The sequence below is a fragment of the Odontomachus brunneus genome, unplaced genomic scaffold (genome assembly GCF_010583005.1).
Source record: "Odontomachus brunneus isolate Ranch 3 - 2012 unplaced genomic scaffold, Obru_v1 Obru_scaffold_171, whole genome shotgun sequence".
Lineage (NCBI taxonomy): Eukaryota > Metazoa > Arthropoda > Insecta > Hymenoptera > Formicidae > Odontomachus > Odontomachus brunneus.
The window spans coordinates 78,255-100,905 of record NW_022639621.1 but is presented as its reverse complement, the minus strand read 5'-3'; the positions used below and the strand labels follow the sequence as shown (position 1 = coordinate 100,905).

General features: G+C 38.8%; 1 protein-coding gene across 4 annotated transcripts in view; it reads right to left on the bottom strand.

Annotated features, from left to right (window-relative positions):
- Positions 1-20,764, bottom strand: part of LOC116851282 (myb-like protein AA) — a 102,937-nt gene extending 82,173 nt beyond the window's left edge. Inside the window, exons 1-3 of one of the 4 annotated variants that reach the window (XM_032830569.1) lie at positions 20,345-20,764; positions 18,879-19,310; positions 13,156-13,208 (exon numbers count right to left, since the gene is read on the bottom strand). In XM_032830569.1, the coding sequence (XP_032686460.1) occupies positions 13,156-13,185 (30 nt within the window). In that variant the 5' untranslated portion in view covers positions 13,186-13,208; positions 18,879-19,310; positions 20,345-20,764. Of the gene's footprint in view, positions 1-13,155; positions 13,209-18,878; positions 20,132-20,344 lie in introns of those variants that run through there. The other 3 variants (XM_032830568.1, XM_032830570.1, XM_032830567.1) reach the window with 3 other exon arrangements.
- Between the last annotated feature and the right edge of the window lie 1,887 nt (positions 20,765-22,651).

Sequence of the window (22,651 nt, the reverse complement as noted above, 5' to 3'; positions counted from 1 at the left end):
TCTCTCTCTCTCTCTCTCTCTCTCTCTCTCTCTCTCTCTCTCTCTCTCTCTCTCTCTCTCTCTCCTGCTCTCCCTAAGCTTTGCGCGTTTCCGATACTCCCTCGTGTCCTTTCGATCCCTCACGAGTATACATCTCCGGCGGATTTTATCTCTCGTCGTGAGAGAAGACGACGGATAGGTACAGCCGTAAACGCGCCATTGTGGCCATCGTATCTTTCGAATGTCAACGACGCGCGACGTGACAAGTGACCGAGTTGTGCGACACGGCTATCGGGCTATTCAAGAAATACGGCCACCGTAGGAAATTGCGCGAACGTATATGCAGCCGAATCCCAGAACTCTAAACGTATGGTTACCTCATGAAATTTATCAACTTTCCAAACGTGACCGTCTTTAAAAAATGTGTTTTGTTTTTGCATCATGATCTTTGCGACTTCACTGAACCGCATAGATATCGATAGATTCATATTTCTCGATGTTTTCTACGCCGAATAAAAAAGGAGCATTGTGTTCTGACCATTTTTGCGGAAGTCACGAGCAAATGAGAATGCGCTGCGTAAAATTTATCCGCGATTAGGGTTTGCGTAGCTTTTGACGTTAAGGGTTCTATAGGGTCTGGAATCGCCTAAACGAGAAGTTCGCGTTGCGAATCGTGCACGCGAATAAATTGAGTGAAAAAAAGAACAAATAAAAAGAACGCGTTGTGCACTTCGTTTGTCCTCTGCGATGGCTCGATTCCGTCACAGTGAGCGACTACGACGATCGAATCGGCATCTGCAACAAGATCGATACACCGAATGCCGATTGCGCGCGGAAAGGAGGTAGCCGTCCGTTTCCGGAAACAGGCGTTTGCACTTAGGCCTCTCGCGGTTCTTCCGCCCTCCCCTTCTCGTCCTGTCTTGTCGCGTTTTGCGTCGTGCATCACTCACGAAAGCCATCGCGGATTACCATGGATATGTTCAGCAGTCACATTAACATACAATCTAATCGATCCACGAGAGAGAGAGAGAAAAAGAGAGAGAGAGGAACAGAGGAGTGGAAGAAGAAGAGGGAGAGAAAAAGAGAAAGAAAAAGAAGGGAAGGAGAAAGAAGAAGAAGAAGGGAGAGAGCTGAAGGCATTTCTCTACTAGAGATATGCCATTTTGCGATATATCGCGATTTTCTTTTCTTGAATCGTAATATGATCTTTATCGCAAAATCGCACCTGCAATTGAGAAAAATGTTGCTAATAAATAATTATAATTAATTAAACATGCAATATACATCTTTATATATTACGTATCTTAATAAATTATTTAAAAAAATTTTTTAAAACAGGTTTTTTAAATGTCTTATTTTGCCCCGCGTAGAAAGCATAAAAAAATTAAATAATGTTTTTAAGATAACATTATTTTAATTTTATTTTTATTTTGCTTTCATTTTTAATTATTATTTTATAGTTAAACTTATTTGTTCTTATAGTGAACATTTCAGAAAATATTTGAATGCAATTCGAAGAGAAAGTTGATTTACTTATTTTTAATATTTAAACTTATTTTAAATATTTATTTATACATACGGTTGTCGGGGTGGTTCCCTTATAATTAAAAATCGCGATTTAAAGTCGCATTTACGATATAAAATCGCTCGCAATTTAAAATCATATTAGCGTTACAAAATTATGATGCGATATATCGCATTCATTCTCAAAAGAGATCGCATCGAGCGATATACAATTTCATAAATCGCACGTTCCTACTTTTGACGTTATCGTGGTAGAGGACGATTGCGAGAGCAACAGGGGCGTACGTGCCTTTGATGTTTAGCGTTGACGTTTAGCGCATATCACGTAGACGACACACCAGCGACTCGTGTGACATTCGAATCCACATCCGCCCACCGATAAGCGACAAGTTGTAGGTATTTGTGACGCAATATTGAATATCGCAATATTGAATATCGCAATATCCCGTGCATCTCACGCATACGGAAATGAATTACTTCAAAATATCGTGACGATAAGTTAACGATTCGCGTCCTTTCTCTTCGGCAATTCGTGTGTTGCGCGAAGCGAATGTAAGATAAAAGTATCAACCTGGACACGTAAGTATCAATACCTGAACACATACGTTGAGAAAAGAAATATCTAAAAAATAATAAATATTTCTTTGGTGGATGCAAAACTTATTTACTGAAATATAAATTCTTTTATTTAAGTAGAATAAATAGTAGAATAAAGAAAAGTCGTTCTCACAAAGAGCTAAGGTTTTCTTAAGGTTTGAGGAAAATATATATTTCCTTGTTTAAAAAATAATATATAAGTAAACGTGTTATTTACGCTTGTCGAATTTACTATTTCTTACATATTTTTTCTGTCAGTGTGCTGAACATTGAACATTGTTTTAGTCTTTGAATATGAATATTTAACAGTTATGTGGAGAAATGAAACTATTCCTAATCTAGTTTACGAGACCTGCTTAGTTTACGAGACCAAAGCCCTTAAGCCCTTTCAGAATACGAATATTTAAACTTTCAACGTAGAATATATGTATATATTCAACGTATGTACATATAGAAAAATATTCTACTACAGGGAAAAGCGATTTTCGAAGAAAAGAGTTTACTTTCCTTCTTCCAAGTATATTACGGCTGTTTTCAACAAAAAGTATATTCTTAATAACAATATCAAAATATACAATAAATTCTATACAAAATTTTAGAAAAGTTCAATGCTATGTACAATGCAAAAGAAGAATTTGTTTTCTTCGCAAAAATACCGTAAAACTCTCTCTAAGAAATAGTTACTTCGAATTTACGTAGTAAACACACGCCGAATTTTTGCTTTAATTTAATATTCTCGATCGAAATGCTAAACTTATTAGGATTCAGTGTATTTCTCGATTGCTCGAAATTTAATGCTTGTAATAAACATTGATAGATTTGTGATAGAATCTCTTTAATAGATTTATGGGTATGTGAACTTATAAAATACTTGAAACAAGTAACATTACAGTTTACATTTCTCTTTGTGTGTATATATATATTTTATAAATTAATGAAGATAAAGGCTCTGAAGAAATAAAATCTACAGGAACAAATGATGAGACAAATAAGAGCCAACGCCAATTATTTAGGCGGAATTAACAATATAATGAATATCAATATGAATTTATTTATAATACAAAATTGAAAATTGTATGTCACATTGATATCCATTATATTGTTAATTCCGCCTAAATAATCGGCATTGGCTCTTATTCGCCTCATTATTTGTTCCTGTAGATTTTATATATTTTATGTTGAAAGTTTAAATATTCGTATTTAAAGCAATAAGAGCAATATCCAGAGTTAGGCACATATTCCGATATTGATACTTTTGCCCAATGATGGGAGATGGAGGGACAAGACGAGAGGGTTACTTCCCGGCAAAAGATAGCAAAGTCGCTTCAAATGTCTCCGTAAGACGATTTTAAATATGTAGCCAACGAAACGATTTGAATTTGCTATCTTTTGCCGGGAAGCATCCATCTCTTTTTATCCCTCCATCTCCTATCACTGCCTTTGCTTCTAAAAATCGCACCGATCGTGCGAATTGTATGATAAATGTCGGTTTGTGCGCCTCTTTCGTTGCGGTTGCAACGTCCATTTTCGAGTGACGTGCTAACGAATGGATTCCATCATGGTCGTACACGGCTCAAAATTGCACCCGTGGAACGTCCGAGTAACTTTGAATATACCGACCGTGAGATAAATCGGGAAATTCTACCGTGTTACGTTTGAGGTATTAGTCGAAGTTATACTGGACGTTATTTATCCGGACTATTACTCAAGGTATTACCGTCAAAAACAATGTGTGTGAACGCTGATCCATCAACTGGCGGCACACCAGTCAACGGGAATTCGCTCGAAATCGAATTTCAAAATTCGTATCGGCCGAGAAACGGAGCGTTCGCGTCGTCCGAATCGAGAGCCAAATCCGATCGATCGTCCTGACAACGTAACAGCGTATTAGTCTGCGTTTTACGCGCACTACCCGCGGCCAGAGACTACCGTTCAATATTCCCGCATTATGGAATTAGTGTACACGTGTTTGGTCAGCGGTTTACCTCTCAATGCTCGGCGTTCTCACGAGAAAGATCAACAAGGAGCGCTCAGTACGCGCTCCGGCAAATTCGGCAAATTCCACCAGAGAACGTTCATCTTAATTAAAGAGCAATATCGAAGGTCTGCCGCTGTCAGCGCGTCCGTTATTATTCAACCCTCTGATATTCGCGTTTTTCATCGACGCGCCATCCAAGCGGGTTCGCTCGTTTGGTAGAAGGGCTCGAGAGGCAAGTCGTTCACACAGATTCGACATGCCATCGACGAGTAAGAGTGAGAGTGAGAGAGAAAGAGAGAGAGAGAAAGAGGCGGGGAGTGATAAATGATGAATATCATTAAAAACATATTTGCTTATCTCATGGATGCGATACGGACGTTGGCGAACCCGCGCGATCGCCGTGATTTCACAATTTTTCTTGCTGACACTGATAGAAGTTCTAGATTCGCGCAGCAGTGTCCGGTCCCGAGTTACATTTGTTTAGTACGCTACTCGTGCGCAAAATGAGAGAATGAGTATCCTCTTTCAGTTATTACTGCGTCCGCGCACAAAGAGAATTTTCTAGCAAAAAGTACAGTAAAATTCGACATTCTGTAGTAATTAACTGTCCTTTCATATGTGCTATTTATATTTTAGAAACTGAAATGTATTATTCAAAAATATGCTGTGTTTCTGACGAAACTTGCTACATCGAGAGAAAAAATGTCGGAGAAACAAAAAACATTTATTCGGTAAGCACTAATAACATTTATTTGTATACATATTTTTACATTGAGAAAAATTTCTTTCAAATTATTTTAAAATTCCTTCAAATTTTCAAATATTCAAAATATTTACTTGTATATATATATTTTTATATTGAAAAAAAACTTCCTTCAAATGGAAGAATATATATTCTCCTACACGGAAAAAAAAGATTTGCTAATATATGAACAACTAAAAATATTATAGCAAAGTTATTTAGTTGTGATAGCTAAAAGATTTGTTAATATATATATTAGCAAATCTTTTAGCTATCACAACTAAATAACTTTGCTATGAAAGCAAAAAAATTTGCTCCTGCAGCTAATATTTTTAGTTGTCCGTATATTAGCAAATCTTTTTTTTCCGTGTATAAAACACCGTTGCGCGTTTTTCACACAAACAATGTTTTATTCTAAGTAAAAGAATTTTAATTTAAATAAATATATCATTAGTACTCAGAATAAATATCTTTTATTTTTTACATATCTTTTCTCTCAGCGTATATTCCTTAGCAAGATAGACCTTATTAACACGCAGTCTATATTCCCGTACTATATACAGAAAAATGTCGGGAGAAAATATCATTATCATAAAAATAATCATATTGCACTTCTTATGAGACCACTACAATTCTTCTAACAAAATTATATGTCGTTGCTTACACAGAGAGGACGATTTATTGAATCAAATAAATGTTTCTTTGAAATAGTCCAAACAAATTATAGTTAACACAACAAAAGTATTTCTTTGGAACCGCAAATAAATATGTTTGTTCTCGGCAAATAAATATGTATGTTGCGTCAAACAAAATTTTGTTCGATCAATCAAAAAATTCGTTTGGACTATTCCAAAGAATTGTTTATTTGATTCAACCAAATCGTTATCTCTATATACATATAGTATATAAGTAATTATTGTCTCATATGTGAAACAATGATTATTATCAATTTGAGCATATTAGTCATGAGCTGGATATGAGCATAAAATAATTTAAAAAAATCACATTCCTAATCTAATATCTTGTACTTTCTATTAATGAAAATTATTTTTAAATAATAAGAACAAACGATTTTTTTCGTTAAATCATATAAGATATATTTTTGCAAATAACTTATCTCCGTTTTTAACGCTATGTGATCTCATTCGAAGATTAACACGTCAAGATATTTTCCAAACAAGAATGTTCTTCTTGTATTACTTTTAAAAGTTTTAAAGCCTAACGATATGTCTCGTGGGTCAACAACAGCGCCTGGCCTTCTCGCCCTTGAGCGTGTAAAGTAATGCAATTAACAATAATTATCCTATCGGGGCAATACTCGTTGATTCGCGCTAACGAACTCAATTCTGTACGTCGAAATTCCCCGACGGTTGAGCCCTGGGCCATCCACTGATGCCTATAGGTAAAGCAGCGCGGTTATGCCAGGTGCATCCTTTGACTAGCTACCTATGAAGTACCAGCGGCTATATTCAGAGCTACATTCAGCATCTCAGCATTCTCGTGTTTCAACAGCTAACGATAGAAGACGGGAATAACGCGTTGTGTCTCTATACCTCGCTCGAACGCACCCGACGAAACGAAAATGATGCTTTGTGCGAGTTCGGACCGAAACGAGACGCGCACTTTCGCGCAAAGCGCACGACGCGTCGAGCTTCGTTGATGCACTTTTAAACAGCCAATGGACTTCTGCAAATTTCCGACGAGCGCAAAGCGCAGCACGGTGCGCCACAGACGAAACACATTCAGGAGCTTTATTCTGGATTCGCATAGCGAACGTTAATTCTTTGAGATCTAGTACACATAATTGTATATACGCAGAGAGAACGATTTGGCTTAATCAAGCAAACACTTCTTTGGAATGGTCCAAACAAATTTTTTGATTGATCGAACGAAGTTTTGTTTGACGCAACAAAAATATTTAGTTAGGGCTTAATGAAATATTTTTATTGTGTCAACCAGAACTTTGTTCGGTCAAGCAAAAAATTTGTTTGGACCATTCTGAAGAAGTGTTTATTTGATTCAACAAATCGTTCTCTCTGTGTACGTTCACTTTGGGTCCTTCCCAAATGTTTTGGCAAAGTAATAATTACAATATAATACTATCGATTCACCCTAGATAGAACTACATTCTGCGTCCTAATCCGTGACACAGGAATTTTCCTACTGAAGAAACCGATATGACAATTGTGTGCAAAGCAGAATAATTGACACTCGAAATTCTGTGAAATTTTTCACGGGAAAAAGTAAGCAAATTCCATTTTCTCATTTTTTTTTTATCAATGTCATTTTAAAGTGCGTGGTTGGCGCTTTTATCTTCATTTTATCATGAAGATTTATGAAATCCCCTGTGGTTGAGATACACGTGCAAACATGAATCTGCATAATTATATGCATTCAGAAAATCGTATTCCCGACGGTCAATTTTATTCAGACGACGAAACTCTTCATCAGCAGCGTCTTTTAATGACTATCTTATGAAGAAAACTACTTTACTCGAATGAGGTCGATGAGTTGGCTTTAAAGAGTTAAGTACGTCCGTTTAACTCCAAGTTCCGTTTTTCTTAGCAACACGTATAACGTTGCTTTAGCATGAAAATCAGAAGGAAATCAGTATATTTACACAGAGAAATGCTATTGCTAGGGAAAGCGATTACTTTGTTTATTTTCTTTCTTCTAAGTAACTGCTGTTTCCAGCGAAGGATATTCTGTTAATAATACTCCTAAAATATGCTTATCCCAAATTTTAATATAAATAATAATAAGAATTTATTTTTTCTTGGACAAGAGTTTGATGATATTCCTGTGAAGAGAATAAATTCCTCTTTTCAATACATGATAATCAATGTTTTTCTAAAGTTCGTATGATATAAACACATTTTATTATTATATTAAAATTTATATCAAAATTCTGAACTTTAGAAAAACACATTATTATATATTCAAAAAAGGAATTATAAACTCCTGTCCAAGAAAAAATAGATCCTATGTAAGTAAGCAAACCGAACTTTCGTTTTAATTTGATATTCTCAGTGTGCTAACCCAACCTAACCTGACCCAGGTGCTAAGCTCACTAGGATTCAGAACGTTTGTCGAGTAAATTTACTGCTTGTGATAAACTTACGACAGGTTTGTGGATATATAAACTCATAAAACACTTGAAGCAAATAACATTCGCTTGAATGCAGTATGCATTTTTCTGTGTGTGCAGGCGCTTGATACGCGTCCAAAATAAGGCCCCTGATCTTGTTTAAGTGCGCTAACGAAACAAATGGCACGCGGGGCGCGGATTTACGGCGGACGAATTGCGTCCATGCGGCGCGTATACACATGGGTACCAGATAAATCCGGTAATTAATGCCCGCGCGCCGTTAATCGCGATCGGTCCGTTCTCCCAGCGAGAGATAGGAAATATAGAATAGGCCCGCTCTCGAAGCGTGTCGATTAATATCGATTACACTTGTGTCCATTCGCAACACGCGCCCGATCCCCGCGCCGTGAAATCGTACGAGGCGGCGATAACGAGATCTAATTCTGCCGCCTGCTGCATAATGGATGGCGGCTAACGATTAACGAGCAACGATTGCTGTCGTCTGTCTGTCCGTCTGCTCGCCGAGAACGTGGTCGCGTTTCCTCGTCGATGTATAATTAAACATCGATCGTATTACGCGCGACGTACGAGCGATAATTGATTATTTTTATTATTGATTGATTGATACGGTGGTCGCAATTAATAATTAATCAGGTATTTATTAGGTATGCGGCAAACAACACGCGCCGTTCCATACGTTATGCCGAACCCCTCGTATATCTTCCTTCGGCTCTGTTTCGCGTAATAGAAGCGTGAATATACAGAAAAGAAGGGCATTATTGTCCGAGAAATACAGACATTATTGTCTGTATCTTTTTTTAGAGGTTCACCTTCAAATGAGATTATACAGCGTTAAACGAAGATAAATTATCTGCAAAAATATATTTTATATATGAGATCTAACGAAGAAAAAAACCTGCATTCTTATTATTCCAAGATAATTTTTATGAATGAAAAACACAAAATATTAGATTGAGAACATAATGCTTTTAAATGTTGGAACAAAAGACATCATTATTATCAAAATAATCAAATATTATCGAAATAATAATTAATAATTATAATATTAATAATTATAACGTTAAATAAATATATTAATAGGCATATTGTACTTCTCTTTTATATTACTATTATAATATTCAATTAAAATTATAACATTATGAGGATTTAACATTCTATTTAAACGAAATTATATATCGAAATCTCTTATAATTTTATAGTTTCTAACGAAATTATATATCGTTGCTTATATTAATATATGAAACAATGATTGTTTTATTCATAAAACAATAATTGCTAATTAGAGTGTATTAATTTTAATAGATATAGGGGACCTGAATAACACACATCTAAAGGCATTATATTCCCAATTCGATATGTTGCGCTTCCCATTACTGAAAATTACTTTTGAATAATAAGAACCTAGGCTTTTCCTCTCGTTGTGTGTGTGTGTGGGTGTGAATCATAAAATATATTCTTACAAATAGCTTACCTTCGTTTATAACGCTATATAATCTCATTTACAGATTAACATGTCGGAAATACAGGTATTTTCCAAACAGGAATTTCTTTTTTCTACATATAGAGAATCGAATCTACTTTATCAAGTCGCGTCGCATGTCATTCTCAGCAAGTTTCATCCGCGAGAAAATGGCAAAACGGCAATCCCGTTGATTACGTGAACAAGGTATATCTCGGGCAGCGGAAGAATGGAGGGCGGAAAAATGCATCGCGAAAACACATGCCGCCAAATTAATTACGTATGACCGCGTGTTTCGTCCAGTTGAAATTAGCGGCCAATAGCCGCATATTCCGCAAACGGTGCGCAAATGTTTTGGGTCAGCGGTTTGCCTCTCGTTGAATCGCAATTGAAGCGGACGCACGACGTACATACTCCCCGCATTAAGCGTCGCACGACACAGCAATTTAACGGAAAAATACGGGAACATCGGTTTACATGGACGAACTTTTCATTATACCGCTGGCGGGATTGTTTATGAATTGACTCGTGACTAGTTTCTACGAAACATGATGCTTTTGACGCGGCGCACGAACACCGGGCTTTAATTTTCAAAACTTGCATCGGTCGCCGCGGGACAAACGCGTGAGTGAACTTTTTACGAAACGGACCCGAGAGGTTTAATTAATTTCTCTCGTGGGAAAAAAAAATGCCCGCGTCGGCATTGGAAAACACGTCGCGATTGAAAAATAACCAAACTGCACTTTGTACGCCCTAATTCTTCGCAAGTTGCGGCAATTCTGTTCAAAAACCGAGAACCTAATAATGGACAATCGCCCTCTCTCTCTCTTTCTCTCTCGCGCGCGCGGCTAAAAAGTTCCCCTTTTTATGACACACGCCCTTTCTGCAATTCAATTCGGGGCTTCGAACAGAAATTTGTCAAAGGCGACGTGGCATGAAAGTTTAATAATGGAAGCCCTCCGCGATTCATGAAAATTGAATAGCCGGATAACTTTTAATGAGGAGAAAACCATCGCGAAATTTCGGTGCGAATACAAGTTTAAAGGATATTGACCAGTGAGAACTTGTTATATTAAATTAATATCTTATGCTTGAGCTACGCTGTCGCTCGTCTGTTACTTTGCGTATCGATTATGTATTATATATATGTGTGTGTGTGTGTGGGCGCGTGCGTGCGTGTACGTGTGTATAAGTACGTATATATGTAACACCAATAGCATCGTCGTATCGCACGGTTGAATGAGAGCGTTTCGCGATATCGTTTCCACCGAAATCACTATAGCGGAAAATGCGGATGCGAGAAATCGCGAGCGCGATCTAATAGGCGCAATCCGTGCGTTATTTTATCACGAATCAATTATAACAGTAATGCAATGTGCCGCGTGATGCACAACGGGAGAGGAGGAGAAAGGAAGGTACTAAATTTCTCTTCGTTTTTCTACCTGCTTTCCATGCTGGTCGCTTTTCTCCGTTTCTCTCCCTCCCTCTCTCTCTCTCTATCCCCTCCCCCCTTTCTCTCTCTCTCTCTCTCTCTCTCTCTCTCTCTCTCTCTCTCTCTCTTTCTCTCTCTTTCTCTCTCTCTATCTTTCTACGGAGTATTAACCCGGTACCCTACTTCTCGACGCCAACAGCCCGAAGGCTTTCGAAAATACTTCGCACGGCCATTCCCGTGACGCGACCGCTTTGGCGAGAGGCGCCGAAAGATAACGACGATAAACACCGTAAAAGAATTTTGCCACGTCTGACCATCGGGGATCGCAGCAAAAATTACTACACGAGCGCCCACAAAAGCGAAACTCACATTCGGCAATTTTTCTCGGGATAAACGAGTCAAGAGCGGAGCTATTGACTCTATTCTCTGTGTTTCATCGTGCATCGTGTTCAGATAAAAATATGCAACAGCTGCACACAGAAAAATATCACTCCACTGCGAAGAAAACTGCCATTATTCAATCAGCCACTATTCTGTACCTTCCTTCTGACAACCGTCGATGCGGGTGACGCTAACGACGTTTGTCGATAATGATTATCATAATTTTGAATAATTTTCAATAATAAACTACGAAAAGTGGCAATTTTCATGTAAAACTGAATTAAAATAAAAAAGAAATTAAATTACAGTCAATGATTAAACAAATATTTAATGCAAAGTAACCTTGTGCAACTACTTGTTATTACCAATGAAATAACAATTAATAACGCTTGTCGTTTATGAACGATATTTTTAACGAGATGTCTTGTACGTGACGACAACATAACATATTTTTCAAAGACGATCTCATAAGGTTATATAAATCAAGCAAGAAATTGCAAAAAAGGTTAGCTCGTTTCCAATATTCGTGTAATTTTTGAACGTAATTTAATGTCTTCAATTTTTTTAGCCGCTTTTTTATTTCAATTCAATTTTTATAAAAAAATTGCTATTCTTTATGATTTATTATCTGAAATTATTTATAATTACATGACAGATGTCGTACCGTACTGACAATTGTCAGAAGGTGCGTACAGAATAGCGAGAGCCTGGTTTACTTTCATTCATTTAAGTAATGATTACCTTCAACCAAGAATATTTTCTTAATTATAGTTTTAAAACATCGTCAATTTGAGAAAAGCTCATTATCATATACACAAAATAAAAATGTATTCTCTTTACAAGAACGTTATACAACTTTATCAAAAGAAAAGTTGGTTCATCTTTGTATATAATAATAAGCACCGATTTTTTGTTTTAACCCTTTGAACTAATCATTTTATTCTTCAGTGAAGTTTCTTTAAATTTTGTATATGGGAGATTTCAGGGTCTTGATTACGAATTTGAGGTCGGAAAGTTAAAATTTATAATGGCGTGTCCAATATAAATGTGGCGAACACATATAAGTCTTAGAAATTAACAATCTCGCTTTTAGTATTACCCGGAAATAACGATATTTTCTCGATATGAAAAAAGACACTTTTTTTTTGACAAGAAACTTGCAGAAAGCAAACATATTATCAATATTTCAATTATCTATTGTAAAAAGTAGGGCTGACATAAAATTTTGAAAAAAAATGTATAAAATACTGTTAATTCTCCTGAATAAATTGTTAATGTTTCAATATGTCAATTCCTAATAGTTTGCCCTAAAATGATTTTTGTTTAAAAAAATGCCTTTTTTACTTTTTTTATTTACTTATAATTTAACAATTAAATGTTGAAATTATTTTTAATTGTTTTTAGCCTTTTATGTTTATAAGGCAGAGAATACAAGTTGATCGAATTTGATATACTTTTGTGATAAAATTATGATATATATACACTTGCGGATATATAAGTTTATGTAACGTTTGTAACAAGTAATATTTACTTGAATGCAGTATATATTTTTCTGTGTGTATGTGTGTGTATAAATCAATTTTGATGGGGAAAGGTTCAGGTAATTTTTTCTCCAGGTAACTACCGTAAACGTTGGAGATTAGTGAATGCAGAATGAAGATTAGTTTCGCGTCCGTGCACCTCACGTGTACTCCGGCTCGACTCTTCCGCCTCTTAAAATCATTTGCGTAGAGGAGATTACGCGCAATTGTTTCACGTTTTAATTTTGTTTGATCGTAACTACAAATCAAAAAATCCCATCGAGTCCTTTCTCTCTCTCTTTTCTCTCTCTCTCTCTCTGTGCATTAAGCCAAAAGAGGAACTGCCGACTGCAGAATCGAGTAAACCTGCCCGCGTGTCCTCGGCTTAGTGCATACGAAAACAGACAAAAACAGATATTAAATATGTTTACAACCTCGGCAGCGTTGCCGGAGCCCTCCCTCATGCCATCCCTGTCCGTGTGTCCTCCTGAAAAGATAAAAAAATACATTTAATTATCGATGAGGTCATCCACTGATCTAACATAAACTCTCCGCAGCACCGTAAATATTTAATCTCATCGAAACATATTTCTGGCCGATTAAAATGAGGCTCTCTCGTTCGTTCAACAATGCACACCTGTTCAAAACGCGTGACGCTATGCCGAACCCGCGGGTTTCTCGTGACTGTTTTTGAACCTGCGCGAAATTCGAACCGGTTTAACATCGAGGAGGCACGACGGCTCGGCGCGAGGACTCTGAACTCGACCGACTCTAAACTTCGTACATCAATGTATCCGCGATACGTCAATGTGTTACGCGAGTCGCGGGATTGACATTACAATTTCGGTTCATGAGTCGGCTACGACGCTCGTCGAGGTTATAATTCCTCGCGTCACGCATCGGCGTAGATGCGTTACGCAACACAAAAAACGCAATACCAACGCCAACAGAAAAAAAAACGAGATTTTTACTTGTCTTTCTTCGAAGACAGCGCACGCGCGACTTCACCCTAAGAGCTGCGTCAAAATTGCTCGAGTGTAAACTATCTGGAGAGATACCAGGTGTCCTTGATAGCACTCTCTCTTTAAGTGAATCAGTAAAAATGTTTCGAATTGAATCAATAAAAGGAGTATTTCACCACGACAATCAGTGAATATTTCCCCATGTGACTATAGTTACAAGAACCAAACACTTTTTTCTCAGCACATTTTACTGCTTTTTAGATCTAACTGATTTTGACTAGTAGAACTTCAAATTTCACTGTAGAAACTACAAGTTCGTCATACGCTGTGCCAAGCTTTTTGCATTTGTGGTGGTGAAATTAACGGCTTTCATGCGATTTACGTGCAAATCTGTGTTTAAAAACTGCACCGATACACTAAGAGAGAAAAGGTATATACACTGAAGGAAAATTTATCTTAAAATCAACAAATATTTCTTTGATGGGTGCCATTAACATATTTACTTAAAAATCTAAATCTCATTATTTAAATCAAATATTTTTTACCTGATTTAAGTAAACAATATTTGGTTTAAATAAAGATTTAGATTTAAATAAATATTTCTTTGATGGGTGCCATTAACATATTTACTTAAAAATCTAAATCTCATTATTTAAATCAAATATTTTTTACCTGATTTAAGTAAACAATATTTGGTTTAAATAAAGATTTAGATTTAAATAAATATTTCTTTGATGGGTGCCATTAACATATTTATTTAAATCTAAATCTTTATTTAAACCAAATATTGTTTACTTAAATCAGGTAAAAAATATTTGATTTAAATAATGAGATTTAGATTTTTAAGTAAATATGTTAATGGCACCCATCAAAGAAATATTTATTTAAATCTAAATCTTTATTTAAACCAAATATTGTTTACTTAAATCAGGTAAAAAATATTTGATTTAAATAATGAGATTTAGATTTTTAAGTAAATATGTTAATGGCACCCATCAAAGAAATATTTGTTGGTTTTAAGGTAATTTTTCCCTCAGTGTAAGAAATAAAAAAAATATTTATATTCGAGGTGGATACTCTAATAACATATTTATGTAAATCTAAATTCTTCTCTTAAACAAAATCAACAATTGCTTTCGTAAATGTCTTCAAGAGTATTTTCTTATTTGAAAAATATTTTATATTAGTGTAAGTAAATATGTTATTAGCACTTACTGAATCAAAATAGTTTTTATTTCTTAAATACTTTTTCTCTCAGAGTGAATAGGAACAGTCGTTATTATTAATTAATTCTTCAGCGAGATATATTATTTTACTGATTGTAATGCTATACTTACAACTGAAATGGAAATGATTTAATCTGGCGGTAACTGACGCGGTAAATTACAATAAATTACCTGGTAATATGTATTGGAAAGCTGGTAAAATGGTAATTTAGGAACAAAATTACAGAAATAAAGAAATTTTGATATAAAACTCGAGAGCAGTATTTAGTCATTAAGATGAATGCTTTATTTAACTCACATTTCCATAAAATATCTATGAAATATTTTTGAAATATTTTGAATATACTATAAGGGATATAAGGGAAACGATATAAGGAAAGGCTAATTAGCTAACGGCCAAAACATTACATTGGCATGCATTGGCAAAGTTGATTATTTCTGTTCTTTAACAGTATCAAGCAAGCAGGTATTTCGAAGCCATCTTTAACATATTTCAAAATCTCGCTTGCGTAATTCTATAACTTGTTAAAAAATAACCGAAAAAATCGGTTTTGTATTATACATAGCATATAATAATTGGGAAACTGAAAATATACATATGTATAGTAAATAGAGAAACTTAAACAAATTCCTTTTTCATTAAGATTTTCAAAACAAAAAGTATGACGGATGCAATTTTAATCTATATATTTCAAACTTTATAGCAATTTTATTTATTGCCTTGCTGTTTCAGCAACTAGATTGTAGTATGTAACTGAAAATTTGTAGCTATGTTTTAAGAAATGGAAAAAACTTTAACGAAAGATTGCAAATGTTTTCCCTTCTTTCATTTGAAAGGTACTTCAGAGATTATCAGATGTACATTTGATGAGAATATAAAAAGAATGTTGTTTTATCTGACGTATTAATGCGAAAAACACAAATAAAACAGCCTATCTGTGAAACTATAAAAAATGACGAATTTTACCAAAATAATCAATAAATTGTCATAATTTTGCCGTAGATAGTCATCACTTCGAGTCTGACGATAATTTGGACCACCAAGTAGTTATAAGTACAGCAGTTCCGTGAAGAATGCACTGATTATACTTTGGAGAACTGACTATCCGGAGTAACGCGCCAGCGGTTTCTCAAATTCAATTAAGCGGGAATTAATTTAACGGTGCAAAAACAACTGGCAATTAGTTCTGTACATAACGCAATTATACATGGCGTATATGTGCGCGACTACGTTTAATTGTTTCGCGAGCTCACTCCAGACAGGCTCGAAACAAACTCCGGCCCCGCGACTCCTAAGACGCCGCTTTTGATACACGACGTGAATCTCGGATTTGAACTTTAGAACTTACACTCGACTCTAAAGTGGCTCCACGCCAGTCCGAGAGAGCGGCTCTTCGGTGAATCCGCGTCTTTAATCCGCGTTTTGAGCTCACGGACGAACGGACGAACGAAAATTGCAACGTTGTGTACGTATACGTTTCCTCCGGCTGTTCGCGCGTTTTACATATAAAATAAGCGCTCGGAAAGAAAGAATAATGACGGAAAAGGGAACGGTGGAAACGCGGAGGAAATACAGCTGCGAAAGAAAAGAGCCGTTACCGCACGGTACTCCTGCTGGTCGCGGCGCGGCAAATTGTCGGCATTTGGTCGAATCGCCAGTACGGGCAATAAGCGACAATCGGAAGAGCCGCTGATTGGAATTGCGAAACGATCGATTCCCCGCGCGCGCACAGGTCTTTCCATCGCGGCTCCTTCCCGCGTGTGTATCTCACCGTGTGTTTATGTGTGTGTGTGTGTGTGTGTGTGTGTACGCGGCGTAAACGTCGCGAAACGGAAAATTCCGTGCGTTTCGCGCAACATCTGTCGGATGTAAGTGCGGCTAATAGAGACGAATGCGGATTCGGCCGGCGCGTATCACGCGCGGGTACAGTAAGTGTCCCGTGTGTTTTACACCGCCACTTTCCCGGCCCTCTTTGCGCGAGTTGCTCTCCGCATAAAATGGAACAAGTCTGTATAAAATTCAGCCTTCGGACGTGGAAGCGAGAGGAGAAGGAAATTAGACGAGATGCGAAACGGGGACTCGTGAGCGGAATTGTGTGTTCCGCTACTACGCCGCTTTCTCGCGAAAGTACGCTAACCGGAGAGTGTACCGCTGGCGAAATCGCCCGAATCGGCGATTCCCGAGCGCCGCGCAGATGACTGCCGTGGCACGTAAAATATCAACGCTTCATTGTCGGCGACTAGAGAAAAAAGAAGTGTATGGCGCTTGTAGCCACAACCGCATAGTGAAAAATTTATGGGTAAGGGAACGTGTTCTCCGACTAACTCTGATACGCAACTTTAAGCGCGCTGAAAAAAAAGTTGAATCTAACACGTTTCACAATATTTCATTTATTCACTCAAATTTCCGTGTTTCAGATTTCACACAAGGCAAATAACTTGTACGTACATTTTGCCTGTAAAATATGTCACCAAGAATGTTATATTGCATATAAATGTTATTTGGACACTTGGAAATGATGAATATGAAAGAAAAATTTTGAAGAAGATTGCTTTACCTTCGCATCTGCATTTGTAAGCTTAAAAATATCGAAAAAGTTTTCAGAAAGATTTCCACACATATATGATTAGGTTTTCCGTTGAATATAGTAAAACAAAACAACTTATTCATATAAATTCTGTATATACAAGAAATAGTTCTGTATATACGAAAAGGATAGTGTGATTATATTAATGATCGTCTCTGCATTATCGACATTGTTCGAGTTCGTCATCGACTCCAGCATCCCTTTAAATGTAATATGAATATGAAATGTAATATGGAATAAAATGTAACACAAATAAATGTAATATGAATGAAATGTAATATGAATAAATGTAACACGAATCAAATGTAATATGAATAAAATATAATATGAAAATCTGAATGTATAACTTTTAAAAAATTTCTTATTGCATTAATGAAACAAAAAAATTTACATTACTGTATATGATGTAAATTTAGTAATTAACTCAATGCAGTATATTTACTTCATAAGTGTAATTAAAAGGAGAATTAAAAAAGTTTCCATCGTCAATTGTGTTATATCATAAAAATCGTAATAATCATGAAAATCCATCTAGATTGCTATAGTATTAATGATAATGACCTCTTATATAAACGTTCCCTGATAGATTGATGTATATATACGTAAACTTTACAACAATTTCAAATGTATTAAATCACGAAATTCGAGAACGTCGAGTCCCTTAGACGATAAGATTGCAATTATATTCATCACATAGAATCACAAAATAGAAATACGAAAGGAAAAATTTGCTCAAAACAATATGCCATACTAAGTATAATATGAAAATCTGAGTGTAACTTTGACTAAATTTGTTGCTGCATTAATTCGTTGCTAATACAGCAAAAAATTTGCATTATTGTATAATTTAAATTTAACAATTAATTCAACACATATTCACATCATAAATGTAATTAAGAGAATTGTAAAGCTCCCATCGTTGATTGTCTCACATTGTGACAATCGTAAAAATCTTATCTCTGGGTTGCTATTTTTCTTTTTTGTCAGATCGACAAAAAAGTAGTTGACGTCGGAAATAACTAGAATTTCAGTAACATCAGCAATTTGTTTTCCCATAGTAGTGTAGTTGTGACCTGGAGTGTTACCGAACAGCGTGCTTCTCAGCGCGCATAAGAAACGTCAAACGTCACACGCGAGACGTCAACAAACATTTGCTTTATACGACCGAATACATCCAATAAGCACACATTTCATACCTAATGTAGTAATTTATACTCCAGTACGTGCGTAATAATCCGTAATAATCCGAATTTGCTCGCGATTAAATTCGCGGGGCTCGTTATCGCGGTCGCTGGTCGATATTTAAATTTCAGCTCGATGAAATTACATAGCCTTCGACTGGCCTTTCGTGGCGCTCCAATTGACTCGAGTTTGAGCTCACCTTTTTTACGAATTGGCAAGATCGTGGCGATCCTCGGGGCGCCCGCGTAATCCAGATCTCGATCGAGGACTGACCCCGTCGATACGATATTCCGTTTTCCTCGCTCCGGCACCGATCCACGCCGCTCTCCTTTTCCCGAGAGAAGGCTCTCTTTCTTTCTCTATCTCTCTTTCTCTCTCTTTCTCTCGGTCTCTTACCCTCCGAGCACGACGATCCTAACCTCGCATCGCGCACACCAACACACACACGGCTCACCGAGCACCGACGCGAGCGGAAATTCCCGTCGATTTCCGCAACTTTGGCGTATTCTTCCTCAGATTTCCGGCACTTCCTCGCACAATCACTCACTCGCGACAAGCGAAAGTCGCGACATCGGTCGCGATCGGTCCGATCTCTCAGCCGAGCTAGTGGCCCTTTTCCGGAACGGCGACGCTGAGAAGAACACCAACAAATCGGTAATCCAAGAGCACACGCGCGCGCTGTCGCCCGGAACTCACTTCGGCATCGCGACGAATTTCATTTTCCGACGCTACGTTCGACGCGCAGGGACGCACTTCGCGTTGATCACACCGTCGCGGGCGAGCCGCACTCTCGCGACGCCGAAGGAGTCGCGGCGGTAGCGGTGTGAAGTTGGCCGGCAAGAGCGAGAGATTCCGGCGAATTCGAAGGGAAATTATAACGTCGCTGGATTCGCGTTCACGAACAAAGAAGCAAGCTCGCGTACTCTCTTCTCGGTTTCGGCACGTCCGTTCGCTCATACGCGCGCGACTCTCCGCTCGCTCACGCGAGGGAGAGAGAAAGAGAGGAAGAGGGGGGGGAGAGAGAGAGAGAGAAAAAGAGAGGGAGAGAAAGAGATTTTTGCTCCGAGATCGCGTACCTGTCACTGGCGAATTCGAACTTTCCGCTAGGCTCGTGCGCGCATTCGCGCGAGCGTCGCGCACGTCCCGCGCGGCGCGGCGACGCCGAAAGGACGCCTCTCGGCCGGTCGCTAGTGTATCGCGACAACTTCACGGTAGACCTGTCGGCCGACCCGTTGCTCGGCGCGACGGGATGGGACGGGTCAGAAAGGCGGCAGACTGGACGGCTTCTTTCTCAAAATCGTCCATACGGCGGCGCGCCGTGACGGCGGCCGAGGGTTTTCTCGCCGCTCCTGCGGTTATAACGGGAGAGACGAGAGAAGGAAACGCAGGGCCGAAAGGGAGGAGGGGGGCCGCGGCGCAGAAAGAGAGAGAAAGAGAGCGATACGAGGGGGACGACTTTTCAAAAATACCACGCACCGACCAATCGCGATACACGCGTACGCGCACGGCGATACCGACAGTTGGCGAGAACAGGACGGCAGATGAGAATCCGAGCCGTTACGTGCGTTCGTTCGTGCGTTTGTGCGTGCGCGCGTCTCGCTCCGATACGTTTACGTATGTGTACGCGCGCACACACACATTTCCACACACAACACAGTCACTTACGTGGTGCGCGTCGAGCTGAATGTCGCGGAGGCGCTGGCGCGCTCGCGCACATACAAACACAACGCGCGAGCGCGCGCGCGATCGTGTCACCGCCGCGGACGCGTCTCTCGCGTTCTCGTTCGCGTTCGCGCACAACGATACAGCCGCGCGCGATCGCTCCGCCGGTGTCGGTCCGGAATTGCTGCGCGCACGCACACACTCCCGATTTCCGCGATCTACGCGGGGCCCCGGCAAAGCGCGTAACGCGTCTTCGGGGGCTTCGGGCGATGACGTCCGGTCTAAGGTTGACGCGAGCGAACGAGCGAGCGAGCGAGCGAGCGAACGAACGAACGAACGAACGAACGAACGAACGAACGAACGAACGAACGAACGAACGAACGAACGGACGAACGGACGGACGGACGGACGGGCGGACGATCGACCAACCGACCGACCGGCCGAGGTAACTTAAACTGAACGCCAGCGCGCCTACGGTAAACGAGATTAAACCTTCGTGCCGGTGTAGCCGCCGCGCCGGCCAATCAGCGCTCCGCTTTACGCCGGTCAGCCAATCGACGCGAGATCCTAACCTGGCGAACGGTTGTCCCAGGTGCAGCCAGTAAGGCGCCATTGCGTTGGCACGTTACCTGCTTGGAGCGAGAGGCACAAAGGGGGGAGAGTGTACGAGACGCGACGATAAGAAATGTATGAGAGGGGACACGAGAGAGGGAAAGAGAGAGAGAAAGGGAGAGAAGGAGGAAGGGAGGGAGGGAGAGCGTGCGTGTGTGTTTGGAGAACGGCCGAATTACAGCCGACTCGAAAGAGAGAATCGTGTCGAGCACGGCGTTCCTTCTGGCCGATTTCTGCGCGATGAAGGCGCGATGAGGGTGCCGTTCGCGCCGAGGATATCCGCGGACGTCTGATCGAAGGGACTCCGAGCACCGCGCACGTTTTTTCGATCGTCCAAGACGTCGGTAACGGATCGACGTGGGTGTTCCGCTTCCTCCGCACAGATATGAGCGCGTATACACACGCGTGTGCGCGCACACGACACGTACACGCACTCACACACAAATGTCGGCTGGCCTATCTCTTAACACGCTCGGTATTTAATCTGACAATACGTCGAGGGAAAAATGAGGGTTGAATGAGAGCAAGTTGTGAGAAAGTAGACGTAACAATAAAAGGCGGAGAGGGGGGGGGGAGAGAAAGAGAGAAAGGAAGAGAGAAATCATTTATGTCATTTATTATGTACCTTGGATTCGAATCATCTGACAATGTAAAACCGCCTTGCATGAAACGACGTAATATCACGTAATTGCACAAAATGTTATTCTGTATATTTTCCCGAAGAATTTTTGTCTCGTGAAATAACAAATTGAGGTAGTCGCACGAAATGCCACGCGAGTCTGTCGCATTCGATATGCCCGCGATATGTTGTGTACTCGTTAGTCACGTCAGAGATATCGTTAATTATTAATTAAAATCGCACGGGGAAATGTTACTGCGTATCGTGCAGAACACACCACTGAATATAAATATAATTTAGTGAATAAATATTAATTTAATTAACGAGATTGGTCAATTATTCTGTCCAAACCATGTACTTTTCGGGACAGTCGGATTAATTTAATAAATTCAATAGGAAAAGCAACTGAGAGAGAAAGAGAGAGGAAAACAGGATCGAGATTTATTATTCCAGAGTTAGAGCTTACGGAACAAGACATCGAAATCAATAATGGTCACATCACGATACCTTTCAGTTTGGATTTAGACATTTCCAGGTCGGACGCATCGTGTCAAGATATTCGCACGTCGCGGCTCGGAACTGTGTTTGACAGTTCGACAGCTGCGAGTGTTGCACTTACGAGTGAAAAAAAGATTAGGTCGAATCGTAAGGTTAAATAAAACATAACACGTGATATGTACACGATATGTGCGATATAACGCGGAGAAAAAAAACTAGTAACCATTTAAAATGGAGTATAATCAAATTAACGATCATTGTTTCATACATAAGCAACGATATACGTGCATCTGATAATTTATGACACATCCATTGTGTGCGAGTAGAATTCATGAAACTGAACACAAAATTCCTCTACCATTTCGCCTTATATAATTTTGTTAGTAGAATCAAAGTCTTGAATTTCAACAACGTTATAATTTTACTTGATTATCATATTAATCTCCTGAAAGAAATACAATACGATTATTTTCCATGATAATATCATCCTCTTCCGACACTCTCTTAAAAACATCATTCTTAATCCAATATTTTATGCTCTCTCCTCCTATTTATGAAAATTATTTCTTTAATAAAAAGAA